Here is a 20,229-nt window from a genome sequence, read left to right as displayed (position 1 = left end):
GTTGTTTCTACCTTTTGTCTGTTGTGAATAGTGCTGTATTGAACATTGTGCAGCTATCTGTTTGAGTCCCTGCCTTCAGTCCTTTTGGGCTTATACCTAGAGGTGGAATCAAAGGATCATATAGTAATTCTACGTTTAAATTTTTGAGTAATCACCAAAGTGTTTTCCACTGCAGCTGCACCATTTTATACATTCCCACCAGCAACATACCAGGGTTCCAATTTCTCCACATCCTCACCAACATTTGTTATTTTTCATTTTTCTTTTGATAATAGCCATCCTAATGAGTGTGAAGTGGTATCTCCTCATGGATTTGATTTGTATTTCCCTAATGACCAATGACTTTGAGCATTTTTCATGTGCTTATTGACCACTTGTATATCTTCTTTGAAGATATGTCTATTCAAGTTCTTTGCCCATCTTTAAATCTCATTTTTCTAATTGTTGTAGGAGTCCTTTATATAGTCTGGATTTTAATCTCTTACTGGATATATGATTTATAAATATATTCTCTTATTCTGGGATTGTTTTTTTAGTCTCTTGATAGTGTCCTTTGCACAAAAGGCTTTACTTTTGATGAGGGCCACTTTATCTATTATTCCTTTTGTTGCCTATGCTTTTGGTGTCATATCCAAGAAGTGATTACCAAATCGAATATCATGAAGATTTTCCCCTATGTTTTTTCCTAAGAGTTTTATAGTTTTAGCTCTTAATGTTTAGGACTTTGATCCATTTTGAATTAATTTTTATATATGGTGTAAGGTAAGGGCCCAGCTTCATTCTTTGGCATGTGGATATTCAGTTTCTTGGTACCCTTGTCAAGAACCTATTGACCATAGAGTTATGTCTGGGCTTTCTGTTCTGTTCCATTAGTCTATATGTCTGTTCGTATGCCAGTACCACACTGTTTTGATTACTGTAGGTTTGTAGTAAGTTTTGAAATCAGGAAAGTGAGTTCTTCTTTTTCAAGATTCTTTTGTCTATTTGGGGTCTCTCTCTTTTTTTTTTTACAGTGTTTATTTTTACTTGTTGACAGTTTGCTTTATTTATTTATTTATTTATTTATTTATGGCTGTGTTGGGTCTTCGTTTCCGTGTGAGGGCTTTCTCTAGTTGTGGCAAGCGGGGGCCACTCTTCATTGCAGTGCGCGGGCCTCTCACTATCGCAGCCTCTCTTGTTGCAGAGCACAGGCTCCAGATGCACAGGCTCAGTAATTGTGGCTCACAGGCCCAGTTGCTCTGCGGCATGTGGGATCTTCCCAGACCAGGGCTCGAACCCATGTCCCCTGCATTGGCAGGCAGATTCTCAACCACTGCGCCACCAGGGAAGCCCTATTTGGGGTCTCTTGAGACTCCATATGAATTTTAGGATGGGGTTTTCTAAGTCTGCCCAAAAAACTGTTTTGGATTTTGGTAGAGATTGCACTGAATCTGTAGATCACTTTGGGTAGTATTGTCATCTTAACAATATTAGTCTTACAGTACGTGAACACGGGATTGAGTTGAGTTGTGATAGTTTGTGGATTTCGAGGAATTGGTCCATTTCTTCTAAGTTGTCAAATACATAAAGTTGTTCATAGCATTTTCTTATTATCCTTTTAATAGTGCAGAATCTATAATGATATCTGCTGTTTCACTCCTTATATTAGTATTTTGGGGTTTTTTTCTTCAATTATATTTGTTAGTAAGGTTAGAGGTATATCAATTTTACTGACTTTTTCAAAGAACAAACCGTTTGGTTGATCTATTTTACTTTTCTATTTTCAATTTCATTGATTTCTGCTCTTATATTTTTTCCTTCTGTCTTCTTGCTTTGGGTTTGTTTTTCTAGTATCTAGCTCTTCATTTTCTAGTATCTTGGGTTAGGAGCTTGGATTATTGATTTGAGACCTTTCTTTGTTTCTAATTTAAGCATTTAGTGCTATAAACTTCTCTCTCAGCATTACTTTAGCTACATCTCCCATATTTTGATATGCTGTATTTTCATTTTCATTAGGGCTATTTATTCTTAAAATTTCATTTTGAGACTTTCTCATTGACCCTTGTTTTATTTAGAAGTGTCTTGTTTATTTCCAAGTGTTTAGAGATTTTCTTGTTTTCTCTTATTTGTTTTTGGTTTGGTTGTTTCTAGTTTGATTCTATTATAGTCAGAGATACCACTCTCTATCACTTCAATACTTTTAAATTTGTTGAGGTTTGCTTTCTGGTTCAGGGTGTGATCTGTTGGTGAATATTCCATGGGTGCTTAAACAGTTACTTACTCTGCTGCGACTGGGTAGTGTCCATTATGCCAGTTACATCCTGTTAGTTGATTGTGTTGTTTAGTTCTTCTATATCCTTGCTGGTTTTCATTCTAGTAGTTCTGTCAGTTGCTGAGAGTAGAGTATTGATGTCCCCAACTATACTTGTGGATTTGTTTATTTCTTTTCTCAGCTCTGTGAGTTTTAGCTTCATGTGTTTTGAGACTCTGTTGTTTGGTGCATACACATTTACGATTGTTATGTGTTCTTGGTGGATTGATCCTTTATCATTATGTGACATCCCCCTTTATTGCTAATGAGAACTGGCAGGTCATGTCTTACTGTGTTTTTAACACTCTTTCCAGAAGATTCAGACTTATAATTCTTTGATCCATAGACAACCCCAAGGTTCTATCCAAAAAAGATAGGTAACGAGTTGTAAATTACCTGGGCAGTTTGAGGATTACGTTATTGATCTGTAAAAGTCATTGAGGTTTTTTTTCCCTGCAAACATTGATGTTTCTATTCTAAGTGCTTACTGTATACAGCACTGTCTATGCCTTTCCTTTCCCTTAAATTTCCTGTCCCTCTGCTACCTCCAATTATAGGAACAGTTATGGGAGTCTTGAAGTTCAAGAAAAACTATTGGAAAACTCATGTGTGGCATGCTACGTAATTGATGTGCAAGAAGTCCACCATTTTAAAGGAATATGGTTGAGCTGAAAGACGTAGTATTAACAGCAGTAACCACACTTATATAAAATATTTTGTTGGTGTTGTAACCACTTTCAGTTGATGAGACACTCCCATACTCTACTGGGAACATAACGTCACTTCATCCCTGGGCAGTATTATGTGTGATTACGGTGCCAGGTCGAGAGTGGTGACAGACAAGGCTTGGAGCTCTCAGGGGTTGTGCTCAAGCTCTGGGACCCCCTGAAGCGTGTGGTCATCTCCTGGAGATCTGGGCTCAAGTCCCAGCTCCACTAACCACCAGATCAAATGTGGGATCATGTCCACCTCACCACCCATCCTGTGAAGAAAAGCAAGCAGAACTCGTCTCGTGTAAACCTTCTTACATCTCTTTTGTCATCCTCAGAGTGATTCTTCAGAGGCATTAGAGGGACCTCAAGGACCAGGACAGGAGTGCTGTGCTCATGCTGTGACTTCCCTGAGCCGTGCAGTGGCTGCTGTGTGTTGTTACTAATTGTGCTCCCCTTGCTGTCCACCTTCCCCCTTTTAGAGAGATGGGACCATGTCACCACCACAACCAGGAGACCGGGAGCGACCAGAGCTCCAGCAAAGCCTGCAGGTAACACGACTGTTCTGAGGAGGGCACTAAGGAGGGACCCCGTGGAGCTCTCTGGGGCCATGTGTCCAAATGAGCTATACCTGTAATTTAACCAACTGACTTTGTCTTTTATGTTTTAGGGTCCCCTGGAGAAAAAGAATTTGACTTGGCCGATGCCTTGGATGATCGAAATGATCAAGATCATGGCCACAGGAAGCCAAGTGCAGGAGGAGGAGGTAAGTCATAGCTGGTTGAAGGCACAGGCCAGTGCTGTAGCTCCCTGGTCAGGGTGTAGCTCATTAACTACAACAGCCCACAGAGCCACTCCTGGCCTGGCAGAGCTGTGAGCACTTCAAGGCCCAGGAGAACCCTACAACAGTGGTTCTCAAACGTTTTGGTCTCAGGACTCCCCAAATTATTGAGAATCTCTATTGAGATGTGGGTCACATCTGTTGATATTTATCATCTTTGAATCTAAAACTGGAAAAAAATTAAAATGAACGACAGTAAACACACATAGTAACATAAATAGCATATTTTATGAGAAGTAACTATGGCAAGATAAAGACAATTTAGTGAGAAAAGTGGTATCGTTGTACATTTTTCTATAATGTCTATCTTAGTAGGAAAGCTAGGGTACTTCCCTGACGGTCCAGTGGTTAAGACTCCGCACTTCCTGGTTGGGGAACTAAGATCCCTCACGCTGTGGTGTGGCCAAAAAAAGAAGAGCTAGACTCTCACATCTCCATCCCCTTCTGGGCTCAAGTTGATATGTTGTTACAGTTGATGTATATGAAGGAGATCTGGCCTTATAAGATATATGCCATTGGAAAGGGGAATAATATTTTAATAGACTTTTCAGATCATTGATCCACATCATTTTTCTTTGGTAAGACAGCCAAACTCGACCACTGGTTGTTTCTTATAGGTTAAGTGCAGTGTAGAATGTGAAACCATATCAACGAATTTTCCATAGTTGATTTCATTAAACTCCCCATGGATTCTCATGTACTTATTAGTGGAACTTTTACCCATTCATGGTTTTGTGCATTACGCATTGGTCATTTGGAAAATATTGATGTTCTTAAGTCTTTTGACCTTCCAAATAATGCCATATTTCATTATGCAGTGCCCCAAATTCACATTGGTTAATATCACCACCATCTCATTAGAAAAAGTCTTTAAGTACTGGAAGGTTGTTAAGCTCACAGTGGTAGATATAGATTTTTCAAAATTCTCTTTTTTGTTTGAAATATTATCACTGGCAACAAGTACTGCCAGTGGTTTTCTTTAAAGTAACAGCCCCATTTCATTCATTTTCAAGAAAACACCTGCCAAATACTCAAGCTGCCATAACCATAGTTAGCCCATCATTCTTTCTTTCTAGTAAAAGTAGTCTTTCATGACAGAAAGCAGCTAATACAAAGCAGAATTGAAACAGTCACACATGTGCTTTTTTGAGTCAACTATAGGACTTTGGAGTGGAACAGACATGCTGTAAGCATGCTTCCCATTTCATCACAGAATATTAAAAGATGTGTGCTCAATGGTTGAGCTATAATAAAATTAATTTTTCGGTTTCCTTGTATTAGTTTTCTGTTGCCACCATAACAAATGATCACAAGCTGTTTCTTTTGGTGAGGAGTTCAGGAACAGCTCAGCTGAGTTTTTCTCTTCAGAACCTCATACACCTTCAGTCACAGTGTCCTCCAGGTCTGGGGTCTCAGCTGAGGTTGGGTTGTCTTCCAAGCTCGTGTGCTCGTTGGCAGAGAACCGTTTCCTTGCAGTTCTAGGACAAGTGGCTGCTTGCTTCTTTAAGACCACCAGGAGAAAAACAGAGACTAGACAGAAGGGGAGAGAAGGGGGGAGGGGGAGGGGGGAGTAGAGAAGAGCAGGGAGGGGGAGAGGAAGGCTAAGTCTGTTGCTTCTAGTGTTTGAGCTCAGGAGGCCCTCAACCCTGTTTTAAAGGGCTCACTTGATTAAGTTCAGGCTCACCCAGGAAAATCTGCCTTTTGATTAATGCCAAGTCAAACTGATGTGGTAACTTAATTACATCTGCAAAGTCCGTTCACCTCGGCATGTAATATAACCTAATCACGGGTTGATAGCCATCCTATGCATGGTTCTGCTCGCACCCAGTCATGGGATACTGGGGTGTGTACACTGGTGGGAGGGAATCTTGGGGGGCCCCTTTAGAGTTTTGCCTACGCATTCATCAAGGATCCTCTTAAGTGGCAATCACTTTCTGGGGATGTTGGGCAACATTAAGTAACAAATTTCTTGTCTCTGAGAACTGTTTTTGGCATTGAGATGTGTGTTTTGTTTTCTCTAGGTTTTTCAGACAAGGATCTTGAAGACATATTAGGAGGTGGTGAATACAAACCTGACAAGGGTAAAGGTAGGAGCACTGATTTGTCCAAATGCCTTATTCTCGTTAAAGACCGGATTATACAGCAACCAGGTTGATTGGAGCTGTTCTTACTCAGACTCTGGGAAATCAAAGGTTGTTAGTTCCTAGACATCCCTGCTTGCAGTTTGGGGTTGACTTGGAATGATACAGAGACTGTGCAGCTCAAGGCGGGGATTTATGAGCCAGTTTGGAAAAGCCACACATTTTCCCTGACGTTCCGGAAAGCCAAGGTGCTGCATGGGTTAATGTGTCCATACTAGCAGAAGCTGTTTGCCAAGGCAGCACCAGTTACAGTGACTCAAGGTCAGAGGACTCATTGGGAACAGCCTTCCCAACCTGGGGAGCCTGTCACTCTTGGGATGGAGGGAGCAAAACTCATCATGACAAGAACTTTTTTAAGACACCCATAGCAAGTCAGATATCTTTTAAAATATCTTTTTATTTTGCAGTAGTTTGAGTCACAAGAAGTTGTAAAAATAAACAAATTGTTCAGGAAAATTCCTAGGTACCCTTTACCCAGCTTCCCCTGATACCTTAATAAAACTATAGTTACATTGTCAAAACCAGGAAGCTGACACTGGTACAATATTGTTATTAAGTCACATACAGACCTTATTCAGATTTCATCAGATTTTGCATGCACTTTGTGTGTGTGTGTGTGTGTGTGTGTGTGTACACATGGACACATGCACTTGTGGGTCTGGGTCGATGAAATTGTATCCGATGTGTCAGCCCTTCATAGTCACACCCTCCCCCAAGGCAGGTAGTTTTAGTTCCCCCCGCAAATCACACAAAGATTTAAACTTTTTGTCTTAATACGTTGGCAAGATCGGATCCTAGTATGGAGACAATGTTAGCCAGACTTGATGTGGCAAAATAAGTTAGGGTTGTAATTTGCGGTTGGTACTTGTGCTTGTAACCTGTTCTGATTTTATGTTGTGATTGTAACTTGTAGTTCTGGTGGTAAGTTTTTATGATTGTAACTATTGTGATGGTAACCTGTTGTGATGCTAAGTTGTGGGTACAGCATTTTTTGGTCATTCCCTGTTGTGGTTGTGATTTGTGGTTCTGAGTGTAACATGTCGTGATTGTATCCAGTGTCAGCCTGCTCTGCTCCCCACAATCTAGGCTGTGGCACTAGCATCTGCTTCTTTCTTGTAGGAATTGTGTGCCTTTCGTATGGGAACAGTGTTGTCTTCTGATTAAAGGATACTGTAGTCAAATCTGTCCTTCAAACCACCTTTCCAAACAGTGTCATTTTGAGTAAAAACTCTGAAAACCTCTAAATGAAACTCACAGGTGTCAGGAGAGCATGGAACATTTAAAGGGCAAACCCAGCAAATTAGCCAATTACTCCCGGGTGACAAATGGTATTTCCAGATGGTGAGAAGAGAGGGGTTTCCTTATTAAAAGTACATGTTTTAACAAGGAAGAAGTGTTAGGAAATTCTTTAATTAGGCTCATATTTGAATTTCTGTTGTAAAGAATAATCAATTATTAGCGTAAGATATACTCTCTGTCATTATAGGTGTCAGTAAAAGAAAGTAGAGAGTCCCGGCAAAAAATACGAGTGTGAAACTGAAACTTAGGTTATGATAAGTACACCATGAAGTTCTCAGTCTTCTCTATGCAAACGTGCTAATGCCATGTATGAAGATAAAACACCACATTTAAATAAATGATGATCTTCAGCATAAAAACAGTCCTAATTAATGCATTTTCTAACTGGGTTTTAGGCGCACAGACTCAACTATAGTTTCGGAGTGTATTTCTGAGATAGTGTGTTATCTGTTGTATATGTTTTCTCAAGAAAACATTTCTCATGGCCCTGTAAGTGCCCCATATTTTGTCTGTAGGTAGTAGTGACTGTCTCTCATCAACAGGTCCCATCAGCCTCCTCCATTCCCTAGCATTTTCACTGACTGAGAAGCTTGAGCTAATGAGTTTCATCTCCTCATTGTCCCCTCTGTGGTCTACACCTTAGTGTATGCAAGCCTCTCCTCCCATTCCCCTGGAGTTGCTCTTTGGTCCCCAGTCATTTCTTGGTGGTCACAACCCTCTGTCCCATGTGACCTCTGCAGCATTTCACTTTGATGACCACCTCCTCCTTCACATTCTTTCCTCCTGGGCCCTACCTGGCACTCTCCCACTTTCTTGTTCTCATTCACTTCTTCTTCCTAAACACTGTTGCCTGGTGGGTCTCCTTCCTTGAGCGTCCAGTGGTATGTCATTCTCTTGCCCACTGAAAGGGAAGGGTGTTGAGTATATCCATTAGTGGGATGTTGCTACTTCTAAACCCTTTAAGTGGGCAGAACTAGGAAACAGGAAGTGCATGGATGTATTTTATGTATTTTATTAATAAACTGTATATATATGTATCTATAATTATTTCTGTATCTATTCATCAGCATCTGTATTAACCTAAACATGAGTTCATACTTAAGCCTTCTAGCAGTAGATTACAGTTGGAGACATATTTTAGTATTCCTTTCTTGCTGATCTTTAACTTCTCTCTCTGACAATGAGAAACCCACCATCCATCAACTGTTTGCTTACTTGCTCAATTCTGGTATTACACGTGTATAGCGCAATCATAATTGTTAACCCATACCCCTATGAGACGCAGCTTTACCAACTACAGTCCAGTGTTTGTTTTTCTTCTTTTGTCTTTACCTTACAGTTTCAGTCAAAATACCATTTTTTTAAAAGTTACTTGCATAGCTCCTTTATTACCCCTCCATTCAGTGCAGTTCTGACATACATTTATAATGCAGATACATTCATTTGTCACAGTCTACATTCCATCCTGGGATCCCCCACCAACCTGGTTGATGTTTTGCTTGCATACATTAAAGGTCACTCCTTGTGATACACATCTGTATGGGTTTTTACAAATGCATATAGTCATGTGTCCAGCACCCAAGTACCATACAGAACAGTGTCACCATAGAAGTTCTTCTGTATACCCCTTTGGTACTCAGCCACTCTCTCTTTCCTCAACCACAGTCCATTTTCTCTTAGTGCAACCACTGATCTGTTTATCATCTCCATAGCTTTTGCCTTTTGCAGAATGTCATATGGTTAGAATCATACAGTATGGAGCGTTTCCAGACTGGCTTCTTTCATTTAGCAATGTGCATTAAAGGTTCCTATATGTTTTTTCATGGCTTGGTAAGTCATTTCTTTATAATATTATTTCATTGTCTAGATGTACCACAGTTTGTCCATTCACCTATTGAAGGACATCTTGGTTGCATTTAGCTTTTGGTGATTATAAATAAAGCTGCTATAAATATTTACATACAGGTTTTTGTACAGACATAAGTTTTCAGTCCACATGGGTAAATACCTAGGTATATAATTTCTGGGTCATATGGTAAATCTATGTTTAGCTTTACAATAAACTTCCCAGCTGTCTTCTGAAGTGGCTGTACCATTATATTGGGTTGGCCAAAAAGTTCGTTTGAGAAAACCCGACCTCTTACATCTTATGGGAATAGCCGAACGAACTTTTTGGCCAGCCCAATACTTTTCCATGAGCAATGAATGAGAGTTCCAGTTGCTCTACATCCTTATCAGCAATTGATATTGTCAGGGTTTAAAAAAATTTTTTTTGAAGTATATTTGATTTACAATGTTGTATTAATTTCTGCTGTATAGCAAAGTAACTCAGTTATACACACACACACACACACATATATATATATATGTACTTTTCCATTATGGTTTATCTCAGGATATTGAATATAGTTCCCCATGCTACAACAGTAGGACCTTGTTGTTTATCCATCCTATATATACTAGTTTGCATCTGCTAATATCCAACTCCCAATCCTTCCTTCCCTCACCCCCTCCCCCTTGGCAACCACAAGTCTATTCTCTGTGTCTGTGAGTCTGTTTCGTAGATATGTTCATTTGTGTCATATTTTAGATTCCACATGTAAGTGTTATCATATATGGTATTTTTCTTTCTCTGTCTGACTTACTTTGCTTAGTATGATAGTCTCTAGGTCCATCCATGTAGCTGCAGATGGCATTATTTCATTCTTTTTTTTATGGCTGAGTAATACTCCATTGTATATATGTACCACAACTTCTTCATCCATTCATCTTCCAGTGAACACTTCCAAGTCTTGGCTTTTGTAAATAGTGCTGCAGTGACCATTGGGGTGCATGTATATTTTTGAATTGTAGTTTTGTCTGGATATATGCCCAGGAGCGGGATTGCTGGATCATGTATCTCTATTTTTAGTTTTCTGAGGAACCTCCATACTGTTTTCCATAATGGCTGCACCAATTTACATTCCCACCAGCAGTGTAAGAGGGTTCTGTCAGGGTATGTTTTTTGTTTTGTTTTTTTTTTTCATTTTAGGCATTCTAATACTTGTGTAGGGGTATCTAATTGTTTTTTCATTGTATTTTTCTAATGGGAACTGATGTTGAGCATCTTTTTATATTCTTATTTTATACTGTTCTTTGAAGTCTGTTCAGATTTTTTGCCCATGTGAAAAATTCAGTTTGCTTTTATTAGTTCTATTTTTAACCTGGATACAAATCCTTTTCCAGGTATATGATTTTAAAAATATTTTTTTCCCAGTCTGTGGCTTGTCTCTTCCTTTTCTTCATAGTGTTGTTTATCAAATAATAAAATTTATTTTTTTATAAAGTTCGATTTATCAATTTTTTTTCTTTTACGGATCATGCTTTGGTGTTTTAAGAACAACTAAGTTCATGAAGATTTTTTCTTATGTCCTCTTCTAAGAGTTTTATTGTTTTTGCTTTTACATTTATGCCTTTGTTCCATCTTTTAGTTCATCTGTATATGGTGTGAAATAGGAGTCCAACTTTATTCTTTTGCATGTGGATATCCAATTGTCCTGGCACCACTTGTTGACAAGATTTTCCTTTCCCTACTAAACTGTCTTGGCTCCTATGGAAAATCAATTGACCATAGATGTAAGAGTTCGTTTCTGGACTCTCAATTCTGCTCCATTGTTGTCTGTAGCTGGCCTTCAGCCAATACCAATACTGTCTCTGCTGGGCATGTCCTCAGCTTCAGGGCAACCAAGGCTATGTGGAGAATGTATCAAGCCCCCTATGGTTGTCTCACGTCTCTGTTAAATCCCTGGCTAGTTGACTGGTTAACTTGCTCAGGCTAAAGGAGCTGCTGGCTCTCCAAGTCCTGTGGGTCCCGTTTGGCAGCGGTAGTGCAGTTGCTGATTTCCATGGCCTATCCACCTCTCCCCAGTTAAACTAGCTGCTGAAAGACCTGGGAGAAGGGGAAATGAGAGCAACCCTGGGGGAAAAGGCCTCAGATTCCAGGTGTTCTCACAGGAACTAAATCTGTTTCCTGAAATGGCTGTCTTTGATTGTCCAGGGTTATAGTTGCTTTTTGAGAAGAGGATTTGTTGACCTCCTCAACCCCTCATGCCAGACATCCTCTCTGCTAGTATCTTTTGAATTTGGAATATTCTTTCTCTTTGCCTCCCCTCAAGCCCAGGCCCATATCACCTACCCTTGGGTCATTACCTTAATCTCTTAACTGGTCTCCTGGCTCCAGCCTGTCCTCCATGCAGCTGCCAGAGAGAATCACCAGGAACGTGATCTTGTCAGTCCTCTGTTTAAAACTATTGTGTAATAATGAAAAGACAAACAGCCCAATTAAAAACTGAGCCTAAGAGACACTTCATAAAAGAAGTTATATGAAGATGCTCAAAATCTTTATTGGGGAAATGCGAATGAAAACCATGATGAGTTATCACAACACAGCCACCAGAATGGCTAAAGTCAGAAAGACTGACAGATACCGAATGTTAGTATGTAAGTGGAGCAACTGGAACACTCGTACGTTGTTGGTGTGAATGTAAAGTTTCTTATAAAACTGAACATAGACCTCCCCAATAACCCAGCAATTTCACTTATTTTTAAGAAAAATGAGAGCTTATGTCCAAAAAAGACTTATAACAGAATTCTAAAAGTGACTTTATTTATAATAGCAAAACAACAACAAAAGAAACTGTAAACAGCCTAATTATCAATAGGAGAATGGATAGACAAATTGTGATATATACTCATACAATGGAATGACTTACTGAAACACAGAATAACATGAATAGATGTCAAAAATATTATGCTGAGTGAAAGAAGCCAGTGAAAAAAACAGTACATGCTATATGAGCCCAGTCACGTGAAGTTCTAATATTTGTAAAAATAATTTCTAATGTTACAAATGAGATCCACAGCTGCTGTGGATTGGGGTGAGAATGGGGATTAATTGGACAGGGACATGAGAGAACTTTCTGGACTGATGTTAATTCTGTATCTCAGTGGGGGTATGGGTTTCACAGGTGTATGCATCTGTGAAAACTTACGAAATGGTACATGTAAGATTAGTATTTTATTATATGTAAATTTTACCTTAAAAAAGGAATCACAAGCAAACATGGAAATCTAGGTTATAATATGTGTATGGGTGAAGCGTACAGATGTCTGAGACTTACTTTGAAATGCATCACAAAAATAAGATTGGATGGATAGAGGGATGGATGGACATATGATAAAGTGAATAATGTAAACTGTTAATTATAGAATCCAGATGGTGGGTGTATGAGTGTTCACTGTACAGTGTTTTCAACTTTTTTGAACGTTTGAACTTTTTCTTAATTGTTGGGGAAAAATTTTTAAGCCAAAACAACAACAACAAAGTCTCTTTAATGGCTCCCTAATGCCTGTAAGATAAGTTCAAGCCCCTTATCCTGCTGACATATCTTTCTGCCCTAGACCGTCAACTTCATTTCGACTCCAGACATGTGAACGAGCTGGTCCATGCCTATCTTTGTGCCTTCACATGCTGTTCCTCTGTTTAAATGCCTTTCTTCCACCAGATGAATTCCCACTCATGTCCAGCAAATGCTCAGCCACTGATCCCTTAAGGGACACCTCAAAGACCCCCTCCTCTCTGGAGGCCCCTCCCCTCTGTGGCCCTGTGGCACTGCGCCCATCTTGTGCCTTTGGTTCTCATAGAACTTCTGTCATCCTGCTGGTACAGCATAGCCCCTGGCATTACTGAGTCACACCAAGTCACGTGTAGCTTTTTCACTCCTGCTATATTGGGCTTCCTGAAGGCAGGCACCTTTTTCCTTGTGTATCCCTGGCACCCCCAATAAAAGTTTCCTGAAATCAAGGGGATCAGGATAGACCAAACACCTGGCTTTGCTCTCTCCCCTCCCGCCCACGCTTTCCCATGAAGAGTGACACATTTGATTGGCTAGGCTGACGACCCTGTGGGCCACTCGAGTGATGGCATCATGGCATGAAATGCTTTCTTTTGGACCCCAAAGGGGGCGATGAGGGAGGCTGTGCCCCTCATGTAACTGGTGGGTAAGTGTGCACTCTTACGGGCGGTGAACTCTATAAATCTGATCTGTGAACCCAGCTCTCCCCCAGGTGGTTTTGTGAGGGGTGGGGGGGGGGTAGCGGAGAAGTACTTGGAAGCCCCGTTCATGAAGCGAACGCCTTACCTGATCTTCCTCTGGCTCCTGGTGTCTGTCCTCAGTTGGGAAAGAGCGTGGAGGGGAGCAGGGATGTCATTAGCAGAAAATACTGCATCATTGTTTTTAGCCAAAAAAGAAAATTTCATATTAGAACCAGGTTGAGCACTCTTCACTCCCAGATGGTAGTTTCTAAGGCCAAAGCATGTAGTTCTTAAAACCAGAGGCAAGAGTCAAAACCCGTACCTCTAAAGAGATGTAGACGTTCCCCTCCAGGTGTGTGAAGGTGTCCCCACGTGTGAAGCGGGAACCCATCGCCTTTACTTCCCAGGGTTCAATGAGAAGCTGTGTCTGGCTGCGGTCAGTGAATTGACTGTAGTTCCAGTGCTCTTTCCCTGCAGCTGTAGCCTTCTGGTGCCCAGGAGCCTCGGTCTTAGAGTGCCTTCCAGGGCTTTGCACAGACAGCTTCCTCTGCTCTCCCCTCTTGTCTCGCAGGTGCCTGGACAGACTCAGCAGAATGCTTCCTGCCTTTGAATTTTCATTCCATTTGTTTCTCTTCTCAGCTCCCCACCTGGAACCTCCAGTCTTCTAGAGTCTTCCAGGCCCCCAGGGTTCCTCACTGAGTTAAATTTGTTTTATTGTAGTAAGATATACATAACATTTACCATTTTAATCATTGAAAGTGTACAACCATCACCACCATCCATCTCCAGAACCTTCCCAAAGGGAAACTGTACCTATTAAGCAGTTACGCCCCATTCTCCCCTCCCCGCAGCCCCTAATAGCCAGTAGTCTACCTTCTGCCTCTGTGAATTTCACTACTTTAGGTACCTCATTTAAGTGGAATTGTATAGCATTTGCCCTTTTGTGTCTGGCTTCTTTTACTTGGCATGTGTTCAAGGTTCATCCACATTATAGCGTGGCTCAGTACTTCATTTCCTCTTACGGCTGAATAATATTCCCTTGTATAGATATACCACATTGTGTTTATCTACTTTCCCTCCTGAGTTTAAAGAAATCATTCCTCTTCCATTTTTACTGTATTTACAGTCACTATCTTGAAATATATAGGCGCTGTCATGGTCCCTTCCAAGCCGTTAAGTTGATCTCATGCAACAGGGCATTGGGTCTCGATGGGAACATAATCATGGCAAAAGAGCTTAAGTGGAAGGGCTTTTACCCCAGAAACATTGCCTTCTATTGGGAGCTGAAAAAAGTTAGGGACTTGCCGCCACACAGCCCTTTCCATGTCTCTCTATGGACCCATTTCTGGTTTTTTTTAGCTTTCATAACATGAAGAAATAGGATGTTTCAGATGTGAAGAACAGCTCTCTGGTTCTAGTGTTCTAGAATGTGAAAAAACCCACATGCTCCCTCAGAGCCCCTGCCCCCAACACACATGCACATACACACACGCACGCACACATGCACACACGAGGGCAGCGTGAACACAGGGCTTTTCTCTGAGATGACTTCTGGTGTCTTGCGAGCTTGCCATAGGTAGGTGGGGTGTACAGCTCAGTGCTGGGTTGGGGCACCTGTCACGTTATCTAGAGGGTAGGGTGACCGTTCTCTTCCCTGAGGTGGGGGGTGGAGGAGATCTGGGCCTTGGAGACTTTCTGGAACAGTGAGGAATGGCATCCCCAGCGGTTAGCCTAGGGAGCCAGGTTCTGGCTGACTCTTTTCAATTCGATTTGACTTTGTAACCATGGGTCATTTGAAGCAAGTGTTTGTCCCTCTTTGTTTATTCATTTTTCAGTTTTTTTTAATTTTACTTTGCATTTCTGCTGCCACTTTTTTAATAATGAAGATAATTTTTAAAAAAATCTAAAACTCCTAGCTGTGGCTGCTAGAAGTCTAGCACACTTACAGAGGTCCTGAACCACTTGAACGCCCCCCCTCGGCCGTTCTAGCTGTTATCTACCACTGTCACGTGGCTCTGCATGCCCGTGGCAAATCAGACGTGTCAGGCACTGGCAGTGAGCCTGGAATTGCACTGTTGTCAGTGAGGGACACGTCGGTGCATTGCATCCCTGTCTGACAGGCATGCGGCTGTTGTGACTCAAGATTGATATGTCTGTATGTATCAATGTGTGTGCAATGTTGTCTTTTATGTTGGAAGATGCTGAGGTAACATTTCTGTTGACAACAGGGTAATGCCTAATGTTCTCTGTAGCTACAGTGGTCACTATAGCTATGGGAGCCCTTATAGTTATGGTGGGCACTATAGCTATGGGGTCTCTTGAGCTATGGTGGCAGTCCCTACAGCTATGGCAGTCACTATCGCTATAACAGTGGTCCCTAGAGCTCTGGCATTCCATAACTATCTACACGTATAGGTGTCTATACTCAAAGCAAATTGTAATCTGAGATATGCTGTACCGGGGAATGTCTAGTACAATAGAAGGCGACTCTAGACTCTTTGGTATGTAGTTGTGTTGTATAATTGTGAACTCAGAAGGCAGGTGAGGATACAAAACATATTGTCCATGAAAATGAAGGTCCTGCCAGTGACCTGTGAAATAACCTCTTTGAACTATTTCTCCAGTTCTGGGAAAGTAGATGTAGATAGATTTGCGTGAGGCTTGCATATTTTAAACATTCTTTGAAAAATTCTATGAAAAATAGTTGTTTATTGTTTTACCATCTAGGGAGAATCACTAGTAATAATTGGGAGTGTATGCTCACAGCATAAAGTATATATTTGGAAATATTTTTACAAAAATGGGATCATGTTACCTTTTTACAACCAGTTTTTTAAATTCAATAACACCCTGAATATCTTTTTCTGTATTAGGGAGTCCTTTAAAAAATCATGTCAACCACTGCATAAGATTATGTTTCACTGTGACTTCTTTAACCAGGGCCTATATTTGTACAGAGAGGGTTTTTCCTCCAGCCTTTTACTGCTGTGCACAGTGCTGGGATGAACTTCCTCATCGCCAAATGTATAAGACCTTAATTGTCTGTCAGACAAATTCCTAGAACTTGAACTGCTGAGTCACAGGAGGTGTAAATTTTTAAAGATGCAGCTCTTCGAGTGTACCGCCACATGGCATTCCATTACAATTGTACCAGCTGCCGTTGCCACCACTGGGAAGGAAACAGCTGCCTGTTTGCTCATATACTCACTTTCACTGGGTATTTTAGTTTTGTAATCTTCGCAGATTTGATCAGTACAAAATGCCATCCTGTTTAAATTTCCCATTTCTCTGCATCCAAGAAGTGAAACACTTTTCACCTCTGTCTTATTAGACACTCTTAATATATTGTGTGAATTGCCTATTCATGCCCATTGTCCCATTTTCTACTCATTTATGTGTAAGGGCTCCTTTTACATTAGGGATTATTAATCTCTTTTCATACCTTCCAAAGACATTTTATTTACCCATTCATCAATTGATGAACCTTTAGGTGGTTTCCACATTTTGGCTTTTACGACTAATGCTGCAATGAAATCAGTGTACCAATTTTTGTGTGGTCAGGCGTTTTCAATTCTCTTGGGTATATATATCTAGAAGTGGAATTGTTCAGTCTTGTGGTAACTCTGTGTGTTTACCTTTGGGAGTAACCACCAACCTGTTTTCCACAGCAGCTGTAGCATTTTACATTCTCATCAGCATTGTCTGAAAGATCCAATTTCTTCACATCCTCACCAACACCTATTTACCTTTTTTGGATTGTAGCCATCCTAATGCGTGTGAAGTGGTATCTCATCGTGGGTTTGATTTGCATTTCCCTGGTGACTAATGATGCTGAGCTCTTTTCGTGTGCTTATTGGCCATTTGTATATCTCTCTGGAGAAATGTCTTCCTATCCTTTGTCCATTTTAAAATTGAATTATTTGCCTTTTTATTGAGTAGTAGAAGTTCTTTATTCTCAATACTCATCCCTTGTCAGATATAGAATTTGCCAATGTTTTCTTCCACTCTGTGGGCTGTCTTTCCACTTCCTTGATGATGTCCTATGAAGCACAAAGGTTTTTAATTTTGACAGACTCCAATTTATCCATTTTTCCCTTTCGTTTCTTGTGCTTTTAGTATGGAAGTTTTGACTTTTGATATAATCTTTTCCGTTTCAGGCTCCTGGCTTGAGGGCCAGGTTTAGGAAGTCATTCGTTACCCCAAGACAATATAAATGTTGTCCTACATTTTCTCGTAGTGCTTTTATGGCTTCATCCATTTTATATTTATTGGAAACTTACTTCCTTGGTGGTGTTGGTTTGGATAAATTTGTTATGCCACTGGGTCACCAGTTGTCCCTGTACCACCTTTTGCATGGCATGCATTTCGTAAAGGAACTGGGTTCAGCCCGTGCTGAGAGGAAGTGAATGGAGCTCAGTAGCCAAATAGGGATCAAAACCGTGACATTGGCTTGGCTAACTCCAGTGGCAAGCCTTGGTGGCCGACTTTACTTCAGGTTCATGCCACTAGAAGGGATGGAAGGATCTAGAATGACTGGGGTCTTACTTTCCAATTGTTCTTTCCTTAACCTCTTAGTATCTCAGCCCACGTGCCCATCTGAGCAGTGAGTGACCCACAGGATGGGATCACATTTATTCTTGAGGAGGGAGTAACATTTATTTGTCATCTTCTTAGAAAAACGCTTGTGTCCAATCACAGATGGTCAGATAGTCAGGGATTCCTAGAGACTGAAGAATTGAGCATTTGAATATTTTTGACAACCAGGGGCAGCCAGAGCTCTCCAGATGCCCCTGGAGATCAGGGGGCCTTCCTGTTTACATTTCATGTAACACCCTCATAGCTCCTGGCCATACAGATGGTGAGGTTCAAGTTGTTGTGAATCCTCATGATCAAGAATTAATCAGGAAAGGGAGACTTGGGAACACTCAGCTTCATTCCAGCTCAAGGTGAACCAAAGAGTGGGTTGAGTTGCTCATTCCTATCTGGAAATCTAGTGACATGAACACGTCAGCAGAGGACGCCTGTGAGGGGTGGCCGCTACCCTTGCGACAGCCGCCTCCGGCGCAGCAGAAGGGACCAGTGATGGGCCAGTGCAGCCGGACTCCAAGTCCTCACAGGTGACCTCGCTGCTCACACATTAACGCACAGGGTGACTCATGTCCTCCTCTCTGCTCTGCTTCCTCCAACAGCAGTGATTGTGTTTTTGAAAATGCCAGTGCTCCTTGTTTTGTAAATAACCATTCATTTCCAATCAGGGATGTCTGTAAAATGCGTTTAACTCAAGGATTCAGTCCCAGGTGGGAACATAGCAAACCTCATTTTCTCCCCCAAGACTCTTATTTTTAAAAAAAGACTTTATTTTTTAGAGCAATTTTAGGTCCACAGCAAAATTGAGCACATTGTACGGAGAGTTCCCTGCGCCCCCAGCCTACCCATGAGCAGCATGCCCAACCGGAGGGGGGACATTGGTTACAATTCATGCCCCTGCATCCCCCCAGCGTACTAGAGCAGTTTCCCCCAAGAACCCTGGGCTCTGGGAACACGGCCTCCCTCCATTAATGAGCATCATGTCCTGAGAAGAAGAGGGCACCGTGAAGGGAGTGCTCAAGGCTAATTAATGTCCTAAATGGCACTGGTTGCTTGTTAGGGAGCTGCTGTCTGGGCAGCATGTGTGTGTGTGTGTGTGTGTGTGTGTGTGTGTGTGTGTGTGAGAGAGAGAGAGAGAGAGAGAGTGTCTGTTTCGTTCTACGAAATGTTATCACATGTAGGTTTGTGTGACCACCACTGCAGTCAAGAAAAGAACACTTCTGTCACCACAAGGATCCTTCCCGTTTTCCTCTTTTCATCACAGCCACCTCCCTCCGTCTTCACCCTCTCTAACCCCTGTCAACCACTAATCTGTTCCCCATCTCTGTGATATTTCAGAGCCTTTTGAATTTCAAAATCCTAGATAGGCGATTGTCAGCCTGCATTGGTTTATGTTCCAAGAACAACTCAAACTCTAGGCCAAGCCAGAAGTGGATGGCCCTTAAAAAGCTCCTGATTACCACTTAATCCTATAGCATATCATAAGGGCACCGTATGTGCACCTAAGTTACATGAGCAGAAGCATCTGGATTTGAAGAAAACCAGGTAAAGGGCAAAGGACAGGAGGAAAAGAAATTGAAATATTAACTATAAATCTCTTTGGGTAGTAGGATGATGAAATATTTTTATGCTAGTCTTTCGTCCCTGTTTAAAACAAAGTTTTACATAACCGTGTTTCTATAATTAGGTAAACGATAAATATATTTTTACAGGGGACACTAGATGCATGGGACCCACGCCATGTTGTCCTTCAGAGGCAGGCTCGCCTGGCGTGGGCTGAGCTCCGCCCCCTGCCGGCAAGTCCCCCACCTGCGCACCTCTGCTCCCTGCACTATCGTTGGGGATGGTTGCTGGGCGCACCTGCCCTAGCGGACTGCGTGTGAAGAGCCAGGATGTAACACGTTGTCAGTGAACAGTCGCTGTCACTTCAAAAATAAAGCGTCCCACCTGGGCTTTGGCAGGTGACAGGCATAAGGAAGCAGGTCTTGCTACAGTCAGGGCAGAGCCCACAGGGGCTGTGCTGGCGGGGCCTGGGGCAGAGGTGGACCCGGAAGGCTCAGCCAGTCGGGAAGGGGCTGTCCCTCCCGACCCCGAGCTGGTGGTCACGGAGGACACTGACGGCTTTTGTCCTTTCTGCAGGTGATGGCCAGTATGGCAGCGGGGACGACTCAGGATCCGGTGAGTTTGAGTCCCGAGGTTTCTGCTGGAAACCACAAACTGGCCCGCTTTTGTCTCAGAGCTGGGCTTCCTGACCCTCCCGTGACAGTTCCTGGTAGAGACCCGTCCGT

At 41.8% G+C, this 20,229-nt stretch overlaps 1 protein-coding gene across 2 annotated transcripts in view; it reads left to right on the top strand.

Annotated features, from left to right (window-relative positions):
- CD99L2 (CD99 molecule like 2) overlaps window positions 1-20,229 on the top strand; it is a 109,664-nt gene that overhangs the window by 79,973 nt on the left and 9,462 nt on the right. For both annotated transcript variants that reach the window (XM_082609187.1, XM_082609186.1), the window contains exons 5-8: window positions 3,483-3,551; window positions 3,671-3,766; window positions 5,863-5,928; window positions 20,081-20,119. In XM_082609187.1, coding sequence (XP_082465313.1) covers window positions 3,483-3,551; window positions 3,671-3,766; window positions 5,863-5,928; window positions 20,081-20,119 — 270 coding nt within the window. The remainder of the gene's footprint in view (window positions 1-3,482; window positions 3,552-3,670; window positions 3,767-5,862; window positions 5,929-20,080; window positions 20,120-20,229) is intronic.

Source organism: Mesoplodon mirus, assembly GCF_964341445.2.
Source record: "Mesoplodon mirus genome assembly, chromosome: X".
NCBI lineage: Eukaryota > Metazoa > Chordata > Mammalia > Artiodactyla > Ziphiidae > Mesoplodon > Mesoplodon mirus.
This window is presented reverse-complemented; position numbering and strand designations above follow the sequence as displayed.